Source organism: Phyllostomus discolor, chromosome 3 (genome assembly GCF_004126475.2).
Source record: "Phyllostomus discolor isolate MPI-MPIP mPhyDis1 chromosome 3, mPhyDis1.pri.v3, whole genome shotgun sequence".
NCBI classification, from domain to species: Eukaryota; Metazoa; Chordata; class Mammalia; order Chiroptera; family Phyllostomidae; genus Phyllostomus; species Phyllostomus discolor.
This window is the reverse complement of record NC_040905.2, coordinates 105,797,088-105,823,011: the sequence shown is the minus strand read 5'-3', so window position 1 is coordinate 105,823,011 and position 25,924 is coordinate 105,797,088. Positions and strand designations below refer to the sequence as shown.

The following is a 25,924-nucleotide window of genomic DNA, read 5'->3' as shown; positions in this document are numbered from 1 at the left end:
AGGGGTCAAGGCAGGGGTCACTTGTGCAATAGAGGAGGAACGTCCTCTGTATGACAGCCACCTCTTCCCCACAACCAAAGTTCTTTTTGTTAACCAATGCCCCTCCAGGCAGATTCCCAGCCCCAGGGGCCTCCACACAGGGTGCCTTGGAGGTAGAAGCCCTGGGCAGGAAGTCTGGAGACCGGGGTTCCCATCCAAACCCTAACACAAACCAGCTGTGGAGCTCACAACCCCACTCAGAGTCTTAGTCTACACAGCATCCCAATTTCCTTATCCAGAAAATGGGGACTCAAAGCCTGTGCTTCCTCTCTGGCTGGGGTGCAGCAAGTGCTCCTGGATAAGGAGCACTGGTGTAAGTGCTCTATACCTGCTCTAGTCCACCATCTATCTCCCATGCATGCCCGGGACCACATGCTTTGAGATCAGCCTGAGACCTGTCAGCTGTGGGTATGGCAGGGTGTGAGAGTGTGTGTGTGTGTGTGTGTGTGTGTGTGTGTTCAAGTCAACCCTCTGCAGATGGCTGGAATACAAATACACAGCTTTCCAGAGAATTGTGAAGATGTGCTACACAATGGACACAATTTTCTGTAGAGATCTGGGTGGTAGATATTTTAGGCTTTATGAGCCATGTGGTCTCATGATTACTCACCTTGACCAATGTAGTGCAAAAGCAGCCACAGACAATACATAAATGTATTGGGGGGGGGTCTATCTGTGTTCCGATATAACTTTATTTACCAAAACAGGTAGGGTGTGCCATTTGGCCCTGGGACCAATAGCTTGAGAGCCCTACTGTAGCCCATCACAGAGGAAGTCCTATTCTCCTTAAGCATCTCATTTCATACAAGGCTGCACCTTGGTACTCAAAGTGTGGCCCATGGACCAATATTGCAGGACTTGTTAGAAGCTCTTGTTAGAAATGCAGAATCTCAGGCCCCACTCCAGCTGGACCTATTAACAAAATCTGCATTTTAACAGATTGAAAATGGTAATCATAGGCCCATTAAAGTTTTAAGGTTGAGGGGGAATAGTTGGGTTTGTATTTTGAGGCAGATTTCTCTCTCTCTGGCTGTCATTTGGAGAACGGACAGAGGGGAGAGAGGCAGTTCTCCCAGTGAGAACTGAGAGGCAGAAGGGCCCATATCAAAGCATGGCAGACAGACACAGAGGAACAAAGTTACAGCATATATCACAGGCAAGATGGGAAGCACCATAACGGATGGAGTATGGCAAGTAAGGAGAGGTCAGGTTTCAGCTAGCCCAGCCCCTGGAATCAGGAGCCTCCTAGAGGAAAGGCTTGGGAGCCTCCAGTCTGTGTTTAAATGCCAGCACCACACCGCAGAGCATGTGGCCTTGGCAAATCAACAGACCTCTTTGAACCTCAGTTTCACCATCTGTGTACTGAAGATAATAACAGTCTTTACCTAAGAGGGTGACTATGAGGATTGATTTAGGTACCCACAGTGTTTTTAGCACTGTGGCCAGTACACGTAGATCTGGGTTTATTAGCCTCAGTACTTTATATCTATTCATCCATCCATCCATCCACCCATCCACACATATCCATCTTTCTGTTTACTACCTTTTCTCCCTCCCTCCCTCCCTCCCTCCCTCCATTTCTCTCTCTCTCTCTCTCTCATCAAACCTTAATGTCAGGAGACCAGGGCTTCTCACCCTTGACACTATTAACATTTCAGCCAGATCATTCTCTGTGGTGGGTGTTGTCCTATGCATTATACAATGATGTTTTAGTCACATCCCTAGACTCTATACAATAGATACTAGTAATACTCCAGCAATAATGTCTCTACACATTGCCAAATGTCCCCTGGGGTGAAAAATAGTCCTCTTTGAGAACCACAGATCTGGATGTTACCTATATATTGTCATTATGAGGCTGTGCTGGTAGGAGTTGGGGAGGTGTTCACATTAACTGACAGCATGAACTCTGAAGCAAGACACCCAGATTCAAATCCTGGCTTTGCCATTTACTAGTGGGGCAGGGGAAGGTTACACTTGAGGCAAATTGCTTGTCCTTGGTTTCCTTGTCTCTACAATGGGGCTAATCACGTCCCCTTCTTAATAGCATTGTAGGAGGGAAAGATGAGTTAACAAAAGAAAAGCACTTAGAACTCTGGCTGCATTTAGTAAGTTAATATGTCTTTTGTAGTTGTGAGGAATGTATCTCTTCTTTCTCTTTCCACTTGCAGACTATGGCAAACCAGACCATGACCATCCACCTCAGCCCTTGTTGGGAACCAGCTGAGGGCAAATCCCAGCCCCCGGTGTGGGGAAAGGGTGAGGTCTGCACTGGAAATGGTCTCTGACCACGTCTGGGGTGTGAAAGGCAATTGCCAGGTCTGCCTCAGATGAAACCAAGCTCAGCTCAGCAGAAAAGTGCCCCAATAATATTCCTGGCTGGAATAGAAATCCACCCAAAAAAGCCTTTGAAAGGGGGGATGTGTTTGGCTAGGTTGTTTGCCATGTAAAATGATCTGCCTGCGTCTTGTCTTGTGACAGCAGAGAAAGTCTCTACAGCCAGGAAATGATTTTTGATGTGGAGGGGAAAAATGGGTTTAGCAGTTCCAGCCGGCTTTTGGTTTCTGGATGCCTTGTGCAACCTTGCAAATTTATTGTTTTCCAAATTGCATGAAGCCAAGGAGTTTCCAAGGAGATGCCTGGCTCAGCGCAGCTTCCCCAGCTCAGGAAGCAAGAAGGCAGCTCGGGTTCCTTTTTCTGGTCAAATGGTGGAAGGTTTTCAAGTGCAACCAAGCCCAGGAACAAAAAAGTTAAGGGGGAGAGGATTGCTCCTGAGGGACCTCACCTGAAATTCAGGATGGGAAGGCTCTGGAGCAGGCTGTCCCAAACTCGGCACTCTTAACTTTTGGGGCCACACTTCTGGGGGGCTGTCTTGTGCCTTCTGTTTAGCAGCTTCCCTGGCCTCTACCCACTATCTGTTAGTAGCACATTGCCCTCCTCCTCACTACCATCGAGTTGTGATGACCAAAATGTCTCAGACATTGGCAAATGCCACCAAGAAGCAAATGCCACCTGGGAGAGAACTAGTCCTCTGGAGGTCACGTGTTGCACAAGCCCTGCTCACAGCTGATTCTGTCCAGAGCTGCCCTAGACGATGCCAGGTCAATACAAATCTCAGCTGCTGAGAGGCCATCTGGGGTCAGGGGTCCTGAAAGTCCTGGATGGAGTTGGAAACAGGTGGGGTTTCTGTGCTAGATAAGAGATGACTTATCTCTTAGTCTGAGTCTGTGAAAATTCATGATAATCCATTCTCAAGCCTTGGAGGACCTCCTCTTTAACACATCACAATTTTTAGTTATGCATCTACTTAGTTTTTAAAACCAGTCTCCATCGCTAGAACATAAGTCACCTGAGGCCAGAGACTCTTGTCCCATTCATATTGCATCCCCAGCACCTAACTCAGAGTCTAGTACACAGGATGTACTAAGTAAATGTCTGCTTCAGGGAGGGAGGACATCAACAAGCATCTGTTGCATGCCTACACCTGTGAGGCACACCTGGAGGACTGGTTAAAGGTCAGATGGCTGGGCCCCAGAGTTTCTGATTCAGAAGGTCTGGGATGGGGCCTGAGAATTTGCATTTCTACCAAGTTCCCAGGTGACACTGCTGCTGGTCCAAGGATCACATAGCTGGAGAACCACTGGTTTGAACTCTGAACCCCTGGCTCTCATTCCTGGCTGGGGAGTTTGCAGGTTGGATACCCGGGTCACACCCCGACCAATGAAATCAGACTCCCTAGAGACAGGACCTAAGCATCTGGGTGATTCCAGTGTGCAGCCAAGCTTCAGACCTGCTCAGCTTTACCGTCTCATACAATCCTCACAGCTGGTAGGAGTATTCCTTTATCTTCCCCGAGATCCCTTAGCTGTGCCAAAATTCAGCCCCAGCCCTTTGATTGCAGACATAGTGTTCTTTCAGTCACTTTGCTTGTCCCTGCCCTTCAGCAGGTCATAAATCAGACCATGGCTTTTTACCATCTTTAGAGCTAATATTCATTGAGCACTTACAAGGTGACTATGGTTGCTGCCCTTATTCTGACAACAAATATTTGCCTACCATTATTACTCCAGTTTGAAAGAGGAGGGAACTGAGGCACAGAGATGAGGCAAACTGACCTTGGCCAGGTAGCCAGGAAGTGCTAGAGCTGGAATTGAACCCAGCCATCTGCACCGCACTGTGGGGCTTATGTATGGGGGATGGAGAATGTCAAGATGGAAGGGGAATCTGGACCAGGATTCTGCAAACACGTGTAGAAGTTGGGAGTATAGGCAAGGCTGGGCAGCAGGTCCCAAGCACTTGGACAGCCAAGGACCCAAAGGTGGACACATCATCACTTGGAAGAAGTCAAAAGACTGCTGGGTCATATCCAGGAGATGCCCGGGCAACCCTCTGCCTCATCCAGGCTGCATCTCACATTCTTCTTGTCTCCACAGTAACCAATGTGAATCATTGCCCCACCCAGGGAGTCCAGTCAAAGCATATGATTGGCTAATACCAACTGTAGAGTGCAGTGGGAAGAGGAAAATAATAGCTTCTTTGAGTATCAGTGGCATTCACAAAATGAGCTCAAATAGCCTCATTTGTACTGCCCTCCCCCACCCCCACCTATGCCATGCTAGCCCTTGCTTATTCTCCCCGCCTGCTCCTGTCTGGTCCATCCAACCTACTGCATCTGTTGACTACCTTCCCAGCTCTGGATTTTGGCTCTATTTCTCTGATTCCAACAGCTCCTCTCCCACTTGGCACAGTGTCGATATGGACAAATACTGGTGATGCACCCCTCTGGGCTCTCATGGACCCCTCATGCACAGTGTCCCAGGCACACACCTCCCAGGTACAGTGATGACACCTGAGCCCATGTGTCATCACTGAAGAGCATTTGATTCCTCTTGGCGCTCAGGTGAGCATCAGGCTGAGAGACCTACCACATGTGGCCCTGCAGCTTTTCCTGAGAATCAGGTGCCAAGTCCACTACATAGTACCTATACACTTATGTAATCTTTTTCTTCAACTCAACTCCTTTTAAGCCTTTGACAAATGTATTTGAGATGGAATGTTTATATGGAAGTAGAAAGCTAGTATCCCTTGCCTTTAAGAAAGAGTCCCATAACAATAGAGAAAATGGAAAAAAGAAGTTAATTCTATGTTCTGCTGTCTTTCAAAGGTTCAGAAACTGCCTGAGGCTTGATGCCTTGCTGTTAGAAACAGAAATCTCAAATGAAAGGCAGAGATTACTGACAAACTGGATCAATCCGTCTTGCTCCTGGACACTCTCAGAAGGAAAACTTATGAAGGGAACTTGCTCACCAAGGCGCAGTGGTGTTTAAGGCCTGACCCCTGCCCTCCTCCCAGACTGCCCCCAGGGGCATGGGATTCCTCTTCCCCTGGGCTGAGCCATGTTTAGAAACAAGCCAGTCAGTAGCTTGGCTGCAGCACCCGATGCTGGAAGGAATCTGGCTGCTTGCAAAGCACAAAAGCATTTCCCACTCCACAATGGGTTCCAGACCTCCTAAAACAAACAGGCGGGCAGGCAGCAGGCACTGGGGTCCTCAATCACTGGCCAGCTGCTGGCCCTCACCCCTCAGACACCACCATCCTGCCCTGTCATTGCTTCCCAGGGAAGGGGTGGTTCTGCTGGTATTAATAACCACTCAGAACTCAAAACCCCAAAGAAACTTCAGCATAAGAGCAAAGCCTTTTAAAGTTAAAGCTCATAGCCCCTCTGTGTTGTGTTAAACTCTTTCCTTGCCTGGCCACTATTACACATCAGCTTTCCTGCACTACCTCTGATGCACAGAGCAGACCATGTCCACGCACAAGCCTGCTGGAACCAGGCGAATGCTGTGGATGAGTGAAGGGGGCCATGACGGACATGGTGGTGACTGAGGCAAATTAGAGCCCAGGCCCTGTCCAAAGAGATGCAGTGGCCTCTCAACTTTTTCCCATTGCTCCTCTGGAGAAAAGTAGGCTCAGAGTTGCTAAAGCTACCAATTTTTCAAGAGATTCTGGAAATCTGCACACAAATGTTTATAGCAGCCCCAAGCTGAAAACAACCTTAATGTCCACCAGCAGGTGAGCAGATAAACAAACGGTGGTATATGGACACCATATATACTAGGGTATATCCATAACGAGAAAGAATAAACTAGGAATCTCAATTATGCTGAGTGAAAGACACCAAATTAAAAAAAAAGAGTGCATAGGATATTTCTCCCTTTGCATAAAATTCTAGAAAATGCAAACTGATCTGTAGTGAGAGCAAGTCAAGGGCTATGTGGGGTTGGGGGTGGGAGATAGCAGTGACAGGTAACAAAGGGGCACGAGGAAACCTTTCATTTATTTACTATCTTGATTGAAGTGGTGACCTCATGACAAAAAAAGTCAGAATTCCTCAAATTGTACACTTGAAATACGTGTATCAAGTAGAAATAAAACTGTTAAGAGAAAAAAGTGAGGAACCAAAACATACATGGACTACTCATGTTTATCCGCTGATTTAACCATTCTGTCAGCATTCACTTGGAATTCACTGTGCACCATGCATTTCATGAGGCACTACAGTTGCCAAGGTGAGTGGCGCTGAGAAATTTTCATGGCCACAGTGGCACAGGACGGCCTGGCCACCATGAAGACGGTGACCTGTAGACACAGGCAGGCATTACCCAGAGAGAGCCTGTTGCCTGCATTCTCCCTCTAAACTCTCGGGTTTTCTGAAGAATCTAAAGTAATTGAACTTTTTCTCTCTGTAAATCCAGTTGGCCTACTCAAGGAAAAATGCCCTCTTAACTAGCTGTCGCCTAATCAGTTAGCAGCATCAAAAGCAAACAGAGTAAACAGACCACAGCAAAAATCCAGGGAAGAGGTGGCAGAGGCCCAGGTGAGGGGGACACAGAGGAGGGAGTGAGAAGTGGTGACATCCTGAGAATAGAACCAATCGTATTTGCTGGTGGAGTGGATGTGGGGTGGGAAGTATGGAAGTGCACTCCAAGGTTTGGTGTTGAGCACCTGGAATCTGAGGCCCCTGGGACCCCCTGGAAGCACCTGGAAATCATAGCCACCAACTAGATGAGAGAGCTCCAAGTGGAGCCGGAGGGAAGGTGAAAGCTGGCTGCTCCTGTCTGCTGCCTCTGACCGCAAGAAAGCCTACAGCACGTGTGGGGTGAGCTGTCAAAAGGAAGCAGAGAAATCCAGCTAATCTGATGCTCTAACAACCTGATCAAGGCTGTGCCTCTGGCTTATCCGGATCCCTCAGTTAATAACATCATTTGCCCCAACCACATTAACAATCAGGATGGGAAAATGAGATTTGACTCAAGGACACGCATTGCAGGGGGATGAGGCAGGAACCCCAGAGGGGTGTCTGCACCTGCGCAATTGGACACCGGCTTTGTGATGGGGTAAGACGGCCTGATCCCATCCGAGCCTGAGAAATGACTGGGCCTGGCCTGGAACTTGAAAACAAAACGAAATTAGAGCAAATCTGATTACAATTAGATGACCCAGGCTTGCCTTTTGGAAGGATTTGGTTCTCCTAATACTCTGAGTCTGGAAGAGAGGAAGAAAGGAGGGAGAGATTGGAAGGAGACAGCTGCTTACCCAGGTGTTTGTTAAAGCCAAAGCACTCTACAACCTTCCCTCTGGCTACTTCCTACCATCCAGTTCAAAATGCAGGTTCTCAGGCCCAGACCCAGACCCACTGGATTAGAATCTGCATTTTGATATAATCCCCAGGTGATACTCATGATTACTGCACATACATAATATCTGAGACATACAGGTACACCCTGATGTTTTCTAAGTATCGGGCTTTCACTGACCATCCTTATCATTTTTGCCATATTCCCTTACACTACTTTCAACATGATTAACAATCTTTTCTTCAACTCAATTCGTTCAAAAAGCCTTATGTTTATTTAAAAATAAAACTTCAGCCTTGGCTGGCATAGCTCAGTGGATTGAGCTCAGGCTGCGAACCAAAGTGTCACAGGTTCAATTCCCAGTCAGGGTATATGCCTGGGTTACAGGCCATGACCCCCAGCAACTGCACATTGATGTTTCTCTCTCTGTCTCCCTCCCTTCCATCTCTAAAAATAAATAAATAAATAAAATCTTTAAAAAAAATAAAACTTCATATCACAATCATCAGTGGAAAATCAGCATCACTTGCCGTAACTGGAAATGACCATAAAAATGCATGAAAGTAAAGTAAAGTAAAACCAAGATGAAAGTAAAACCATGCTGTTTCAACTCTGGCTGAGTACTGTTGCCTGCCCAAAGTTCTTAGCCTGAGGCCCACACTTGCTATTTAAAAGGGAGATTAGCTAGTCTTATAGAGGTGAAGGAGGCATTCTAGCATCTGATCAAGACCTTCCTCTTGAGGTCATCATAAGGATTGAAAAAGGACTGAAGAAAGAATAACTGTGTGATTCAATGATATTGATGCTGTGTCCACATAACACACCTACTGTCATTTCCCCTACAACTTTAGAATAAGGGCTGTTCTATTGCAGTGTCCCTGCCCCCATACCTCCTTCCCATAAATCCTTGCCTCTTTTCCCCACTTAAAGTCCTCTCCCTAAAAGGCACGTTCAGCTGGGTAACTGAATATAGGTGGGGACTTAAGCTTGTCTGGAGATTCCTCAGGACCTGGCTTTCAAGACAGATCATTTCTCAAAGGCAGCCTCCCACGTGGTGGTTATCAATTGCTTCAGCCCACAGGAGTCACCAGCCTCTCTTCTAGCAGGGGTCAATATGACCAAGAGTGCCCCAAATCCCCAAAACGCAAGGACAAAGGACAAGGACCCAGGACAAGTTATAAGGTTTGGGGTGTGACCTTGGTGACTGAACCCCAGAGATCATGGTGAATAGTGAAGTCTGCCTACAAATCCCCAAACCACTGGGGGCTTCAACGATGCCTGCATGAAATGCCATGTAGACCTGGCCTTTCAGAGTGGGTTCCCATGAGCACTTTGGGCAATAATGTAATTGCTTTGCAGCACAGGTGAGGATGAGGACCTAGAATTTCCAGAAATGCCTCTTGTCAAGGAAAATCATGCCAAGCTCAATAATTAACAGTTAAAATTTTAAAAGGACCATTTCAAATCCTCTAGTGGAAGCAAACTGTTGAAAGGTAAAATGGTGGCTATATATTTATCTTCATTACATCAACTTCTACTTTTTTTTACCTTCACTCAAGAACATTTTCTTATTGCTTTTTTTTTTGGAGAGAGAGAGGGGAAGGGTAGGGAGTGAGAGAGGGAGAAACGTTGGCATGAGAAACACTGATGAGTTACCTCACAAATGCACCCCAACTTGGGACAGAACCCACAAGCTAGGCATGTGCCTGACCAGGGATCGAACCCACAACTTTGGCATATTGGGATGATGCTCTAGCCAGTGGACCTACCTGGCTGGGACTATATAATGCCTATCAATTAAAATCCACATGGTTGCAAAAACTCTCTGATCAGTAGTGATTAGGCTGCTAGTAATATTTCAAAACTTCTCCAGAGAAATTTGGAAACGGAAAAGGTTTTGCTCCCCACCTCCACCCAAAAGATCCTTTTTCTTCCCATTGATAATAATATCAATACTTGTTACCTTTTAATTAAGTGTTTACTATGTGCATAGAGATCCACTCATTAATCCTCACAATAATGTCACCAGGTAGGAATTCTTATTCTCTGTTCCACAGATGAGCCACCCAGACCCACCAGAGGAGCCGTCCCAAGTCACCCCCAGGCCTCAGACTTCATGCCATAAACACGACAATACAAGGTATTTGATCTACCAAATGAAATGCTCATTAAATGAAAACACTTGCACAACATCCAAAAGGTGGGAGCAATCCAAGTGTCCATCAACGGGTGAATAAACACACAAAATGTGGTCTATACATTCAATGGGCTACTATTCAGACTTACAGAAAGGAAGTTCTGACACAGGATACAATGTGGATGAAACTTGAATACATTTCACTAAGTGAAAAAGGTCAGTCACACAAAGACAAATACTGTATGTATGACTACTTAAATGAAGTACATAGGGCAGTCACATTCACAGACAGAGAAAGTAAAATGTTGGCTGCCTGGGGCTGGGGAAGGAGAAATGGGGGTTATTGTTTAAAAGGTATAAGTTGAAATGCAAAGTTCTTTCAGTTGGGGAAGATGGAAAAAAGCTGCGTAGATGGATGGCAGCGATGGTCACACAACAATGCGAAGGTACTTGGGACCACTGAACAGTAAGTACTGTCATAGCTCAGTAGCTACGAACTAAAAGTTTGTGTGTCCCCAAACTCACACACTGAGACAAAATCCCCACTGGGAAAGTACTAGGAGGTGGAGTCATTGAGGGGTGATTATGCCATCCACAGGCTTGTGAATGGGATTAGTGACCTTGTAAAAGAGACCTCTCGGCGCTCCTTTCCTGGGGGAGAAGACAAGTCTATGATCAAGAAGCAGGTTTTCACCAGACACCAGATCTGCTGGAGCCTTGATCCTGAACTTCTCAGCCTCCAGAACTGTGAGAAATAAATCTCTGTTGTTTACAAGCCACCCAGTTGGTGGGATTTTTGTTATGGCAACCCAAGGGACTAAGACAATGGTAACTTTTATGTATATCCTACTGCAATATAAAAACGATTTTTCCCTACAAAAATGAAAAAGAAAGGTGCTTAAAATTAAAAGCATTCACTCATTCATACATCATTCAACATCAGCTCAAAACTCATCATTGCAATTCTTTTCATTCATCACACAAAGATTTCAGGAGTGTCTTCTTTGTGCCAGGCAGCATACCAAGTGGTAGGGGCACAAGGCTGAACCAGGAGTGAAGCTCTGGCATCCAACAGGCTCTCTAAATTTACATTGAGCAGGGAGGGTAAATTTCACACAGAGGAGTGAAACAGCATGACACATTGGAATAAGGGAGTAGTGAAAGGGGCATGTCAGTGTGGGAGTAGCAGGAGATAGTGACAAATTAGACCATCCTTTGTGCTCCTCAAATTCAAAAGGCACCCCACTCCTCCACACAGGGTCCTGTTGCTGTTGAAGCCTTTGAAGGTCAAAAGATCATTTTCAAAGAGTGGAGATGATCTGCTCAGACATGGTTCCTGGGTCTCCCTTGGCCCTGGGGGCCATCAGCAAGTAGCCTTTGGGGGCTATGGTGACAGCCAAGCCAAGCTCTATGCTCCAACACCCAGAGAACAAGGTAGATTACTCCTAGATGCTCAAGTCTTCCTGGGAAGCTCAAAGCACCTGCCCCATTCTGGGCTGGACACACTTGTAGACTGTGGGACAAGGGCAGCCTTTTCAGCGGCAGGGGTGGGTGGACAGCTTGGCCAGATGCTGCTGAGACCACAGAAGGAAGGTGAGAGTGTGACCGAGTGGACAACAGTCCTCAGGCACATCTCACTGACTGACCTTAGCCAGCTGCATCTGCAGCTTATTCTTCACATCCGTGACCTCGGAGATGCGAGCATTGAAAGCCAGATTGGTGTCAGTGAACTGCTTCCACATCTGATCTGACAAGGTCTCAAAGAGGTTCTTGGCCTCCTCCTGCAGCCGGATGGAGTTGGCTCGCATGTTCTGCGAGTGCCTGATGTTGTCATTACTGAACTTGGCCCAGGTCTCAGGCACAGAGATCCTGCAAGAGGCACAAGAACAAATTTAGCACAGGGGAGGATCGAGGGTTTGTGGCAGGACTTGGGGATCTCCCAGTCCAGGGTTGCTCAACCTCAGCACTCTTTTTTTGTTTTGTTTATCCTCATCTGAGGACATTTTTCATTTGCTTTTTTAGAGTGAGAGAGAGAAGCATCAATGCAAGAGAAGCATCAATGTTGCCTTTGTACACACCCAGGAATCTGCACTGAGACAAGGGGTCATACGTGTCCAGACCAGGGGTCACACGTGCCCATGTCAGGACTGGGGATGAACCCTCAACCTTCCCCGACCAGAAATCAAACATGCAACATTTTGTGTCCTGACCAGGAATCGAACCTGCAACATTTTGGTTATGGGAAGATGCTCCAACCAACTGAGCTATACCAGCCTGGACAACCTCAGTACTCTTGACATTTGGTTGGGGATCAAACTTTGTTGTGGGGGCTGTCCTGTGCACTATGAGATGTTTAGTAGCATCCCTGGCCTCTACCCACCAGGTGCCAGTAGCAATGCCTCTCCAGTGTGACAACCAAAAATGTCTCCAGATGTTGCCCAGAGTCTCTTAGGGGAGGAGGCACAATGGCCCCAGCTGAGAACCACTGGGCTAATCCAACCTCCTTACTTATAGGTGAAGCCACTGCAACCTGGAGAGAACGGCTGCTTTCCTTGGTGAGTTATAGGTGAGTTATCTCTCTGAAGAGATTCCCTGGAAAGGTTCTTTTTGGTAACACTTCCTCCACTGCCACCACAAAATCATAGAGACAGAGGGCACAATGCTGGCTGCAGAGTCCCTTCAATTCAGGGACCATGCTAATGCACTGACTTCTTTGTTTAACAAATGCTCTTTGAACCCCTACCACGTGCCAAGCCTTGTTCTAGGCACTCAAGATAGAGCCATAAACAAGAACAGCAACATCCCTGACCTCATGGTGATAAATATCCAGTGGAGGGAGACAGACAATAGATAAGATGTTTACATGAGGGATTATGTGCTATAAAGGAATTTAGGAGCAGGATGACAAAAGAGAGACAAATGGAAAGGGGCCATTATTATGTGTCAGGGTCGTAGAAGGAAATCAATGGAATTTATACTCAGAGAGGGTGGAGGTGCCCATGGATTACCAGTTGCACTAAGCTGTCATCACCCCAGCTGTGAAGAGTAGAGGAGAGGGGCAGGTCGGAGAGGAGAAGGCCTGGAGAGTCACTGGGAGGGGGGAGAGAAGGAGCAAGGAAGGATAAATGCCCAACAGCTTTCTCCTCTGTCCTCCCTCCAGCTACTGCTGGTGTCCCTCCTATTGGTTAACTCAACTGGAAACCAGAGGGCAAAGAGCCAAGAAAGGCACTCCGCAGAGGGCAGCCTCCTCTGCAGCAGGCAGCTAAGGAATCAACCTAGGAAATGAAAGGAAACACGGGCTACATTAGAAAGGGCAGGCAGGGAAGACTTCTCAGAGGTGGTGATTCATAAGGGATTCAGTTTAGGCAAGATAAAGTTCTTCCCGCAGGTATGTAAATCCCTACGACAAGCAACCAACAAGAGTTTTGTTCTCTGGGAAGCCTTTGAGAAGGAGGGAAATGCATTAACTTTTCAAGGTCTTTTCTAGCCAGGAAGTCTCTCCAGTTACTAAGTAAAGTAGATTTTTATTCTCAGACAGTAGGAAAAAAGAGACTGAATCTTATGAAATAGAAGTCTCTTCTCAAACATTTTAAATCACACTTAGATTGCATCGTGAATAGAAATGTGCAAACATATAATACATGGTTGTTTAGTCTGGCTTTTGCAGGAGTTAAAAGCAAGCAATGAACAGGGGTCTCTCAGACTTCTGGAGATGGGAGGGGCACTGTGTCTGATCCAAAGCTTTCAGTCAACAAAGACCTGAGGTGAGTGTCTTTTCCAAGGTCACACAGCTACTCACCATCAGATGACGAAGGTGGAGGCACCAAGGACAGCAGATAGAGACCAGCAGATGTACCCCAGTGCTGAATGGGGCACCGTCAATGTCAAGGCAGCAACCTCTGAGCCCTCACCCCCCTCTGGAGCAGACAGCTGAGCTCCTCAGAGAAAACAACTGGCTTAATCACACTCTCCCTGGGGAGAATTTGCCAGAGGCAGCCTGTCTCCTCGCAGGTGGTGTGCCTCAGGAGCGGGTGGGACGGCTTCCTGTAGCCTGTGTCCTCTGAAGACTAAAGATGGCAGAGTCCACAGGCTTTGCTGGGGAGACAGAAAGGCACCCAGACAAAACACCCAGGCACAGTGTCCATCCATGTGGGCTCAGACTGTGGCTCTGCCATTCACTGTGTGAGTGTGGGCCCGTCACCTCACCTGTCTGAGCCTTAGTTTCCTCATTGTAAATGGGCAATAATGACGCCTACCCCCTGTATTTGTTGAGTGAATATGAAGCCCCTATCATAGCACCTGACAATAATAAACACTTTTATCAAAATGTATTTGATAAATACTTATGATTCATAACATGCTGTGTGTAAATCTGTCAGCAGGGTGTAGCAAACATCAGGTAAAAGGCATCCACTATCACCATCATCATCATCATCACCACCATCATCATCAGTTAATTCATGCCAATGAGAACTGCAATAAACAGACACTGCAATTCAGAGTCTCCAAACATCCTTTCAGCTGCCTAGACATGGCCCTGCTCTGAGAAACCCCAAATAACAGCCCTGAGCTAGCACATCTGGGGAGCGATTAGTCACCACAAACAGCAGTGGGGGTGCTGGGGGAGGAACTTTAAATAGCAGCCCCTCCTGGGCATGCGACCTGCCTGCTCAAGTGTCAGGGAGGCATCTGTGGGTGGCTGTGGGCGAAGGCACTGAGCCCCCTAAGTCCTACTCACCTTGCCAGCACTATGGGGGCATCAACCTTGTTAGCAAAAGAAAGATCCCCAGCAGGCATCATTGCTGAAAACCCCAAAGCATCCTCTCAACACTTCTATGTTTACTAAGATCCAGAAGGTGACCCTGGGCATGGTCCAGGAGACTACCAACAAACTCCTTTCCTCTCTTCCCTTTCCCCTCCCTTCCTTCCTTTTGTCCTCCTTTCCCTCACTTCCCCCTTTCACGCATTTTCATTCAACAAATATTTATTGCACATCTACTATGTGACAAACACAAATCTATGTGCTAGAAAAATTTTTTAAAGGGAACAAGAGAGACACCACCCTCTGTCTGTACCCAGAACCACCCCCCTCTCTCCCCAGCTTTCAAACTACCAGTTGGGAAAGCATACTTTAGTTCTGCATAAAGTTCTAGGTTGTTGTGACATGCCCATCACAGTGGCCAGCATACAGAAGGCACTCAGCTAGTAGCTGCTGTGATGAGAAAATGAGGTCATACAGCAAGCTCTCGGTAATTGTTGGCTGTTGTCATTCCCCTACCGGAGGCTCTGTTCTCAGCACTTCACACACCCACCTTTTCATACTCATAGCAACGGTGGGAGTTGGGGACTATTATTATTCCAGTGTTATAGATGAGGAAACTGGGGCCCAGAGGGGTTGAGTAATTTACCTCAAGGGCTAGTGTAGAGGCTGGATTTGAGGCCAACAGCCTGGCTGTAGAATCCACTCTTAACCACCACCAGTGATGGTGAACATCAATTGGCTCTCCTGGCTGAGCTCGAATTCCTCCTCCCTCTGGTTACTACCATTTTATTCTGGGAATTGTTTGGTGGCATTGCCAATTGAGGTGTCTCGGCATGTCCTGGCCCAGCAGCAGCAGTTGTGTGACCCTCACTGAGCCGATCGTTTGCTCTATCTTGCTGGAATCTGAATCTTGGGCAAAGTGGGGCAAGAATGAAACGACAGTGTTGCTCTGACAAAAGGGCTGATTAGCTCTCACTTCCTCGCTCGCTTGTTTAAGCTGCCAGAGCCTTCCGCTCCAGCCTTTCCCTCGTGGCTCCCTGAAGCCTTCCAATAAATTCCAACTTGTCTTAAGTTTTTAGCCAGAGTTGGATGTTGTGGGTTGCAACCACGGATTCCCATTCAACCACACTGCCTCTCACTTGACTGGTGAATGATGCCCCTTTAAGGCTGCTTGGCAGGAGCAGACTCAGAAACCCCCACTCCCACTGGGCATGGGCAGATGGGGACCAAGAGCCCAGTACTTACGTGCCATCCACCTTCTCCACGCCATGGAAGTAGCTGATGCAGTCTGATGTGTTCCTCAGGTTAAAACATTTTTCATCAATAAACTGCGCTGAGTTTTTGTCTTCAAGGTCCCTCTCCAGAGCATGCTGAGCATCTCGGTTATCCCTGGGTGGGGGCAGGGGCATTGTCAAGGATTTATCCCTGGATTATGCACTAACCCAAGAGCCTCTCACCCGAGAGCACATGGGAGGTTGCTGCAGAGCCACTGCTGAAAGCCAAGTCTTTGGACTCCCAGGAGGGTGCTCTGTCCACCCCCAGCAGCTTCTCAGGCCTCTTCCCACTTTGATGCCCTCACCACATACCCAGGGCCTCCTTCCAATCCAAGCAGACCTGTTGTTATCAGAACAGGGGTGAGCAAACATTTATTGTAAAGGGTCAAATGCTAAATATTTTAGGTTTTGTGGGTCATATGGTCTGGTAGCAGCTTTTCAGCTATGCAGACAGCAGTCACAGATAATATGTAAATGATGGGTATGGCTGCATTCCAATAAAACTCTATTTACAAAAACAAGTGGTGGGCCAGAGTTGGCCCTTCAGCTGTAGTGTGCTGACCTGATTTAGAAGATATGAATTCATACTTTGAACAAAGCCTGGTATGGCTTTAAATCATGTATCTCATCCTACAGCTGGCACAGAAGGAAAAGATGTGAATAAGACCCAGTCACTTACCTTCACATCGCTCACAGACTTGTGTAAATAAATATAGTAAAACTACATGTGTACAGAATGGTAAGGACAACATTGCAGGTTTGTAAAGGATACCAAGTAATATTAACTCAGGGTGAGGGGGTAATCAAGGAAGGCTTCCCAGGGAGGTACTAAGCTGGCTTTTCCTAATAATAGGAGTAGAAATTGTGGACAAAGTTGGGTGGGGGCATGAACATTCCAAGCTGAGGACACCACATGTGCAAAAGCAGAGGAGCTAGAGACCTCCAGGTGTTTAGGGATCTATAAGCAGCTCAGTAAGGCTGTCAGAATCCCGGACTGGGCAGAGTTAGAGATGGGGCAGAGTCCAGGATTGGGTGGAGTCCAGGACTGGGCAGAGTCAGGGACTGGGCAGAGGAAATGAGAGGACAATAAGTCGGGGACCAGAACTTGAACCTACAGGGCTGGTATCTTGGTTAAGAAGCTTAGACTCAAAGACCCCTGTTTGCCAAATTCTAGTCATTGGGGAACCACGTTCATGATTCTTGTCATAGTCCCAAAGTACATACACTATTAGTTACGTCCTACTTATCATTGTATTAAATCACTTAAAATATAAATACCATAAATGTATTTAAAGGGAAAATTTCCATCACTGTCTTAAAAAAAAACAATAATTCTTTCCATTAATGGGTCACCTCAAACATAAATACTAAGTAAGCACTAACAGAATCCTAGCTAGAATCCGTTGTCTCTAGAAGGCTGTAAGCCTGAAACTTTTTTGTTTCCCTCTTGTTCAAAAAAGAGATTAGTCAGTGTTAAAAACACCTAAGCATCGATTGGGAATTTCGCCCTGAAGTGCTTAGAAGAACTGAAAGAGAACAAGGGAGTAACTCTGACTCAGCAAGCTGATATCCCGATACCAACTAGAATGATGGGTGCACATCTTGCATTGGCTTCTTGTTTTCCCCTTCTGCATCCTCTCATTCTCTCTCCCCTCCTCTGTTTCTCTTTCTCACATTTTTATCTCTTTCTGCCTCATCTTTCTTGATTTCTCTCTGCCTTAGGGTCTCTGTCTCTCTCTCTCTCTCCTTCTTCCTTCTCTATCTCCATCCTTTTGCCACTTTCTTTTTCTGCTATGGATCCTGGGAGCTGGTGAGGGGCTACAAACAGGCCAGGAGCAGGAACATTAAATCCTGATGGTGGGCCCACACCTATCAGGACACTCGGGATGATGTTGGGGCAGAAGGAGGCATCCTGGGGCCTCAGAATCCCTGGTGAGCTGGTCCAGACTCTTGGCCCTTGACAATGAGGCCTGGAGAAAGATGGGACAGCCCCTGAGTCCCTTCCTTGGCCCAAGACAGCAAGCCCTGCTAGTGTCAAGGCTCACCCAGTTGTTTATCCACCAGAAAAAGCCAGAACTTGGCTCCCGCCCAATCAGGAAGAGCCTTTTCTGCTTTGCACGGAAGGCTGGGGAGCTGAGAACATGGTCCTGCCCAGACAGGGGCCTCCAGCCTCACCCTGACTTGAGGAAAACCACAAGTCAATAAGTCCAGGCCTGCCTATGCCAGGTTAGCCACCTGAGTAGGTCAACAGCAGAACCTCCCTACAGGCAGCCAGGACATACTGATAATAAAGGTCTGGCCATTTCTAGGTTAATTAGGCTTCGTGACAACACAGGCTGCCTCCCTGCAGGAGGATAGGCATTCTCTGACAAACGGGCTGCTCCCTGAGACAGAACAGTCTCTATCCAGGGTGGCCCAGCCTCTGGTCCCACAGAAGGGAATGCTCCCCACCCCCAACCCTCTGCCTCAGCTGGTGCATCTCCCAGTGTCCATTCCAGCATCCCCTGCTTTCTCTTCCTGTTTCTCCGTGTCTGCCCCTCTCCACCTCTGCTTTTCTCTGTTTCTAACTCACCCCTTGATTTCTCTTTTTTGAGCACAACTATGTCTCTCCTCTGTCCCTCTCTGTCCCTCTGTCTCCCTGACACCCCCCTCCCATCTCTGTTGACCACTTCATGTTGTCTCTCTCTCTCAGTGCTGACTCCATCTCCCAGGTGATGGGACTGTCTTGATCTGTTTCAGTCTCTCTGGTTCTCCCAACCCTCCCGCCATGTCCTTCATTGTCTGGGGTTGTACAAGTAGCCTCCCCCAACCCTAGTCTCAGAATTTCTCTCCTGGGGTCCAGCTCCCCAGTTTCAAGTCTGGCCTATTGCTCACTTTGTCAGTTCAAACTGTCCTGTTCCCCAAACTTGAGCTCTCTTGACTCCTGAACACCGAGTTTTGTCACAGCCTTATGTCAACAACAAAAGGAAAACCATTTGCTCTTGCCAAAAAAAGTCATTGTAAAAATACAATAAAGGCATTCACCTACCCACATTTTTGTTTAAATTCAAGTATATAAGGTTTTTAAAAAGTGAATTAGTGTATAGACAAACACTAGGCAAACAGCAATCCAAGTGGAGGGTGGAATTATCAGAAGTCGGGACAGAGGCACACAGGTGACAGGATTTAACCCTGCTTTCATCCATTCAGTGAGATGCTATGTTTGCACCTCATTCGGCTCTGCCCCCAACCTCGCCTTCAGTTCTGCTGGTAGCTTTTCAACACTGCCTTGGATGCTGTATTGCCCTGGGCGAGTCTCTGCAATCCCTGCCACCCAGTTCTCACTGCCTCAGTGGAGTTGAGGGACTGCTGTGGTGGTGGTGGAGGGGGGGAGGTGACTGCTGTTCCCGGGGTACAGCAGGCCAAGGCACCCCTAGAGCCTATTTGCAAGCTGCCTGGCCTCTTAACATTCCATCTGGGCTGCCAATGAGCCACACACAGCAAGGAGGGAAGCCCTGAAAAGGTTGCCAGCCTACCTCCTGCTATCCTATCTGAGTAAATAGAGAAGCTAGTAGAGTTGTGTGCCCTGCATGAGTTAAAAGCAAGTGCCCGGGTCAAGAGCCAGGCAGGAAGGCCGCCTCTGGAAGAGCTGGGAGCCAAGGTATTAGCTAGGGCTCCAAGCCTTGTAAAACTCAAGCCTCCCTTTAATTATGAGGGAGCCTCTTGGCTTGTCATGGTACCAGTTACATAATCTTCCAAGAACTAAAAGCTGATTCCTTTTGAAGGATCTCTGCTCAGGCATCCACCAGCTCTACTCTGGAGATGCCCCTGCCTCTCACCTTGATGTCTAATGCTACCCACTCTCTGCCATTTCCCAAGGTTCAGAACTCACATGACGCAGCCACAGTGAGGAGGCCACAGTGAGAACGATTTCTTTTGCTGAGGCTCTCATTGCAAACGGGAACAACCAGTGATGTGCTGACTCATGGGAATCAATGTGCACATCTCAGTAACATCCTACTGGTAGAATGAAATCAGCTATGATGGCAGCATTTATACCACTGAAATTGTCAAATGCTCCAAATCAGGGTTTTTTTTCCTTCCTAGGGAGCTAGTTGTTAAACACTTCCCAGGATACCACTGACCATGAGAACCACCTAGAGCCGGGGGTTCATCTGGCTTTCCCCACGATACAAACTCTAAGAAGGAGAGAAAGCAGCCCTTACCTCATCTGGATATCAATTCTTTGAGCTAGTCTTCTCATCTGTTCTTGGCAACATTTTAACAAATCTACCTCCTGCAATGAAAATGTCAGCAAGAACAGCACCCCTTAAAACTCACAGCCCCCTGTCCCCCAGACCAGTGTCCCCACCCTCACCTCCCATTGCCCACCCTGGACCCCACAAACTGAAATGTCAGGGTGGAGTCCATTTCTTGCCTCACCCCACATGATCCCAGAGCTAGACAGATGAGGGTTGACTATGGAAATTCCACATACGTTGCCCACCTTCTTTTCTTTTTTATACACTTCCAGGTTAAAAGAAAATCTACCACCTACTTTGTTCCAACTACTCATTTATGAAATATTTTATCACTGAATTAGATAATGCATACCAAATAGTACATACAGTAGGTGCTCAATTAATGCTAGTTATTATTTTTTACTACTATGATGAAGATGGCACCCACATTTTGGAGATAAAAAGACTAAAAGTCAAATGACCCTTCTCCCTGTTCCTAAACCACAACCTTGCCCCCCTCCACCCAGGCTTTCTGAGCCCTAACTCTGCACGGGCTCACACATGGGGCCTCTGCTCCCAGCAGGTAGCTCGGGACATTCTCTGACCAGCTGGTCCTCCCTCCCACCTTGAGGGACTGGGCGACCCAGGAGGCATCTTACCTGAATAAGGTTTTTCTCCACATTGTCATGGACCAAATCGATCCCAATCCTTTTCTCTCGGTGGTACAGACACTCCAGGGCCACCTGCAGGAACCAAACAGGAGAAATTGGGTGTTCTTTCTGTGGTCTATTAGACCCTGAGAGGAGGGGCTCACATCTCTCTTGGCCATGGTCTGCTTTTATCCCCGAGAAACTTGGACACTTCAGGTAGCCGCATCATTGTGCATCTGAGTGGGTTTCTGGCAGGGGGGTCAGGGGGCTATGAGATGCCATGACGGCAGATGAGTGTAATATTGGTGTGTATCGCACCAGTTTTGCTGTGCGGGTTAAGTCAGCTTGAGAAGGGTAAAGCACTCAGAATACTGGCAATTAACATTATCTATGAATACCAATTGTGGTTGAAGTTGACCCTTCAACATCAGTTTGAACTACACGGGTCCACTTATACGCAGATCTTTTTTCAATAAATATTGTAGATGTAATTTTCCCTCCCTTAGGATTTTCTTAATAACATTTTCTCATCTCTAGCTTACTTTAGTATACTTATATGTGTTTATACAAGATATGGGTTAATCGACTGTTTATATTATCAGTAAGGCTATCAACAGTACACTATTAGTGGTTAAGTTTTGGGGAAGTGAAAAATTATATGAGGATTTTGGGCTGCAAGAGCAGTTGATGCCCCTCACCCCATCATTGTCCAGGGGTCAACTGGATGTGAAAACCTGTTCCTGGATATTTCTAAATGAGAGGGAAGCTTTGGAAAGTGACTAAGGCCAAGCCCAGTAAACCCTGCCACCCAGCAATGGACCTTCAACTGTCATGGGGACACGAGCAGAGCGGAACAGAGGACAGAAGTGGCAGCTCAGGGAGGCCCTGCAATGAGACTGAGAATGGCGATGGGCTACTAGCCTGTGATGTCACAAAGGATGGGGGGTGGGGCAGGAAATGGGGAGCATCACATCTTGGTATCAGGATGCCAGTGCATCTGGGACCACAGGGAAGAGAGGGATTCATTGATTCCTCAAGAATTTATTGAGCCCCTTCTCCATGTCACTTTCAGTCAAGGCACTGGGGAAATGGCAATAAACTCCACAATGGCCCCAGCTGTGCTGGAGTTTTCACAGAGAGGGGAGAACACACACACGTAAACACATAAACTCAATCATTTCTGACTGTGGTAAGAGTTGTGAGGAAAACGGTGATGTAGGGGCTTGGTGGGGAGTAAGGTTGTCAGGGTGGTCAGGGACGACTTCTCTGAGGTCACACACCATGCATGACCTAAATTAAACAAAGAGAAGCAGCAGAGATGAATGGGAATCATGCAGCAGGAAGAGGGAGCAGCAGGTGCAAGGGCCAAGGTAGGAGGAGGAGCTGACAGAAAACCATTGGGACTGGAGTGGAGAAGGTGAGGATGGACTGGTGGGCAGAAACTGCCTCATGCAGTTGGAGGCTGTGATTAGCAATTTAGATGTTAATTAGGGCACGTTAGGAAGCCACTGAGGGGGGTTGAGTGGGGAAGTGGGAAGATCCAGTTTAATATTTAAAGTCTGGCCACTGTCTGGAAAATGGGTTGTAGGGGAACAGGAACGGGGAGGCCAGGAGGGAGGCGGTCACCACTGCCCAGTGAGAGGCACCTGGACTGAGGCAGTGACCCTGCAGATGGAGAGAAGCAGAGAGAACTGAGATGTCTTTGGTCCCTGTGCCACCACGTGGTTGTCTGAGGAGGCCACAGGATGTGAGGGCCAGAGCTGAGTTTTCCAGACAGGCTGGGAGAGTAGGGAGAGAGCAGGGGAGGACAGCATAGATTTGGGACGCTGCCCTCAGTCTCTGAGCAGCATTCCTGCCCACTCTCCTCCCAGGGAGAAACCTGGGGTTGTTGGGAAACAGTAGGACTCCCCCCACCCCACCGTAGTGGATGGAATCTGTGCCATGTCTCCCAGAGGATCTGGCGGCAGGACCTCTCCTACAGAAGCCCCACACCTGACATGGAGCAGGAACCGCTGCAGAGGGTTTCCAGGCAAGAGGTTCTGAGTCCCCACGTGCTCCAGGGAGCCACAACACATCATTCTGGGTGGCCAAGACCAGCTCCCCCAGCACAAGGCAGGCTCCTTACCCAACGTCCACTCCAGAACCCAGAGTAAAACACCCAGACTCCCTGAAGCCAGGGAGCCCAGGTGAGTCTGGCAAATGGGATAAAAATGGAATCACATGATGCACCTTTTGGAAAACTGATACTCCCCATAAAAAGAGACAGACACAGTTGGCACAATGCCCTACCCCTACCTCCCTGTCTCACATGAAAATATGACAAAGCTCCTTGCAAGCAGGAACTTGCAATATGAGATACGAAACCCCCTTGCAAGCAGTAGGACAGCAGCTACATGCTGAGGATGGCCAAGCAGAGATTGGAGCCTGGCTACCTTTTGGCATCAAGTGCAGATGTTTGCTCTGTTTCTCTCTAGAATTCTGACTATGGCAGAAAAAGAAATTCCTGTCTGGTTGAGTTGCTTTAGTCAGGTACCTGTTTCCATGCAGCCCAAAGCCATCCTTACCCATCTAGGGTATGCTGGGAGACAAAGGGAGTCTTGAGAATGTCCATATTCAGATATTTATTCATTTATTTAAGCAATACTCATTGACTGTCTCCTATGTGCCCCACACTGTGCTAGGCTGGGAAGAGATTCAAACCAGTGGTATAGTCAACAGGCTGTGAGCACGGACATTGCTCATAAAAAACCAGCAGAGATGTGCAGGTACATCAGAGCTGAGTATCAGTCTTAAACACATGGGTGACAAAGCAGACAAAACTTCCTGCCCTCGTGGTACCTATATTCTAGTGTGCAGAGAGGAACAGTAAGTAAATAAATGTGAATATCATAGGGTATGTGAGCAGATATTAAGGACTTCATAGAAAAACAAAGCAGTTATTGTAAGCATGACCTCTCCAGACCACCACCACACACATGCCTGATGGAACTCTCATTTCCAGGTAACCCCAAAGAGGAAAAGAAATTCCACTCACTGTAAGGAACCCTGATTTGACTGGGACTATCTTAAAATGACTAAGATTACATTTTTTGTCTTAAAAACTGATTAAGAGGATGACGCTGCTCAAACCAACCCCCAAGAGCCTACCATCATTGTCTTCACTCAGAAAAAGTGCAGGCGCTGCATCATGGCGGCCTCCACGCCCCCCTCCCAGCCCCACACTCACCTGCAGGGGACAGTTGGCCTCTTCAGCAGCACATTCCAGCCGCTTCTTGATGGTGTCCAGGCCGCGGTTCTCGTTGAGAAGCCTGTCCAGCTCGTAGCTCAGCTCAGACTTCCAGAAGCCAATGTCCGACAGCCTCTGGCCCAGGTTCCGGCAGGTCCCCTCTTGCATCTGGCGGGTCAGCTGGTCCTTGTCCTGCATGAGCTGCAAGGAGTCCCCTGTCAGCCGGCCAGCCCACAGCCGAGAGGCCTCAGCCCCGCGCATCTGCAGCTCGTTGGACCTGTCCCAGTCATGGGGGCTGTAGCGACAGAAGAGCGCCGAGTGGAGCACAGGCAGGGTGATGGGTGGCTTCACAGAGCTGTGGCATGTGGCTCCCTTGTCCAGGCAGGTCTGGGCATTGGAGACCTTGTAGAAGAGGCTGGGTCTCCATGAGTTGAGGTAGCGGTACCCAGGCAGGTAATAGGGCTGGTAACATTCCTGGATCACTGGGGCTGTCACAGCTGGAGGCACCACACTGAAGCCACAGGCTTTCTTGGGGCCACAGTAACTGGCAGTCTGAGCGGTTCCAAGAAACTCCATCCTCTCCCATCAGCCCTGAAAGGGCAAAACACTGCTCACAGGTGCCAAGGCACACAGCAAAGGGAAGGAGCACCCCTGGGGACTGCAGGACCTCTGTGACTCTGCACTGTTGTCATAAAGCCTGGGGGACAGGGCTTTGCTGGGGCCCTCGCTCACTTTCAGGCCAGCTGGGGCCATATTGTCCCAGTCAAAACACACCAAAAATCACCTAAGTGAATGTGAGGTTCTCAATCCACAGAGTTGGAGGTGCAAGAAATGACATTTATCTATTTTCTCATAACAATCAAATCTGTCTTTCCAGACCTACCTCTGCCTATGGGAGAAAATTTAATGTTGTCCACTCCAGTAAAACACAGTCAGTCAGTTCAGGGCCAGTTTGGTCAAGGTGGGTGGTTCTCCTTCTGTCTCTGTCCCTAAGATGGCATCAAAGTGGGACATCCACAGAAAGAACTCTTGGTACACAGAACAACAGGATAAATCTCAAACGTATTCAGCTAAGTGGGAGCAGCTACACTCAAAAGACCATATCCTGTGTGATTCCATCTAAACGACGTTCTGGAAGCAGCAGATCCATGTGGACAGAAGACAGGCAGTTACCAGGGGGCTGAGAGGACAAAAAAATGTGGGGATGGTGATAGTATGATCTAAATCTTGATTGCAGTGAGGGGTACACAACTAAACATGTTTGTCAAAACCTGTAGCACTGCCCACTAAAAAGGGGGAATTTCACGGTATACAACAAATTATACTTCAATAAACCCGACTGTGATAGGGGAGGGCGAGGGAGCATGAGCTCCGCGACTCAGCAGGGACCCTGTCTGTTTGGTTCACCATTAGGTCCCAGCACACCACTGAATGAGGGAATGACAGATGAACATCTCAAAGAAGAGTTTTATCATTTCAGAAAAAGCATTCAACCCTCTGTTGTACATCAATATGTTTATACCATCAAGAAAGTTCCCCGCCCCCTGATCTGGTGGGAGTGGCAACAAAATCTCAAGGTCTAGAGTAAGAGGGGCGTTTGGTTTCCCCCTTTGAAATGGGAAAGACAAGATTCTAACCCTCAAATAGTCCCTGTTAGTGGAGTGTGATGGCCAATGGGAATGTCCTCCCCGATTGCCTAAAACCAGAGCTGAAAAATGGGAGTGGGTATCAGAGGACTAAGGCAGCGAGAAATAACATTTATTAAGCACCTTCCTTATACCTGATGCTTTACATAGACTTCTTTATTTCACTTTCACAGAGAACCTATGAAGAAGGCCTTGACACCCCCTTCCCACAGGGCGACATGAGCGCACAGGGTGGGGTCCGGACCCCTCGGACCCTACAGTGCTCACCTCGCAGGGTCCTTCCTGGAAATGGGAGCTCCACACAGGAAGAGCCTGCACGTCGAGGGCAGTCAC

The 25,924-nt window shown here is 47.8% G+C and overlaps 1 protein-coding gene across 1 annotated transcript in view; it reads right to left on the bottom strand.

Moving 5' to 3' along the window:
* Positions 1–24,548, bottom strand: part of TEKT5 (tektin 5) — a 33,559-nt gene extending 9,011 nt beyond the window's left edge. Inside the window, exons 1-5 of the mRNA XM_028529866.2 lie at positions 23,946–24,548; positions 20,729–20,812; positions 20,055–20,125; positions 15,821–15,964; positions 11,460–11,682 (exon numbers count right to left, since the gene is read on the bottom strand). Coding sequence (XP_028385667.1) covers positions 11,460–11,682; positions 15,821–15,964; positions 20,055–20,125; positions 20,729–20,812; positions 23,946–24,521 — 1,098 coding nt within the window. The 5' untranslated portion in view covers positions 24,522–24,548. The remainder of the gene's footprint in view (positions 1–11,459; positions 11,683–15,820; positions 15,965–20,054; positions 20,126–20,728; positions 20,813–23,945) is intronic.
* Positions 24,549–25,924: the final 1,376 nt, after the last annotated feature.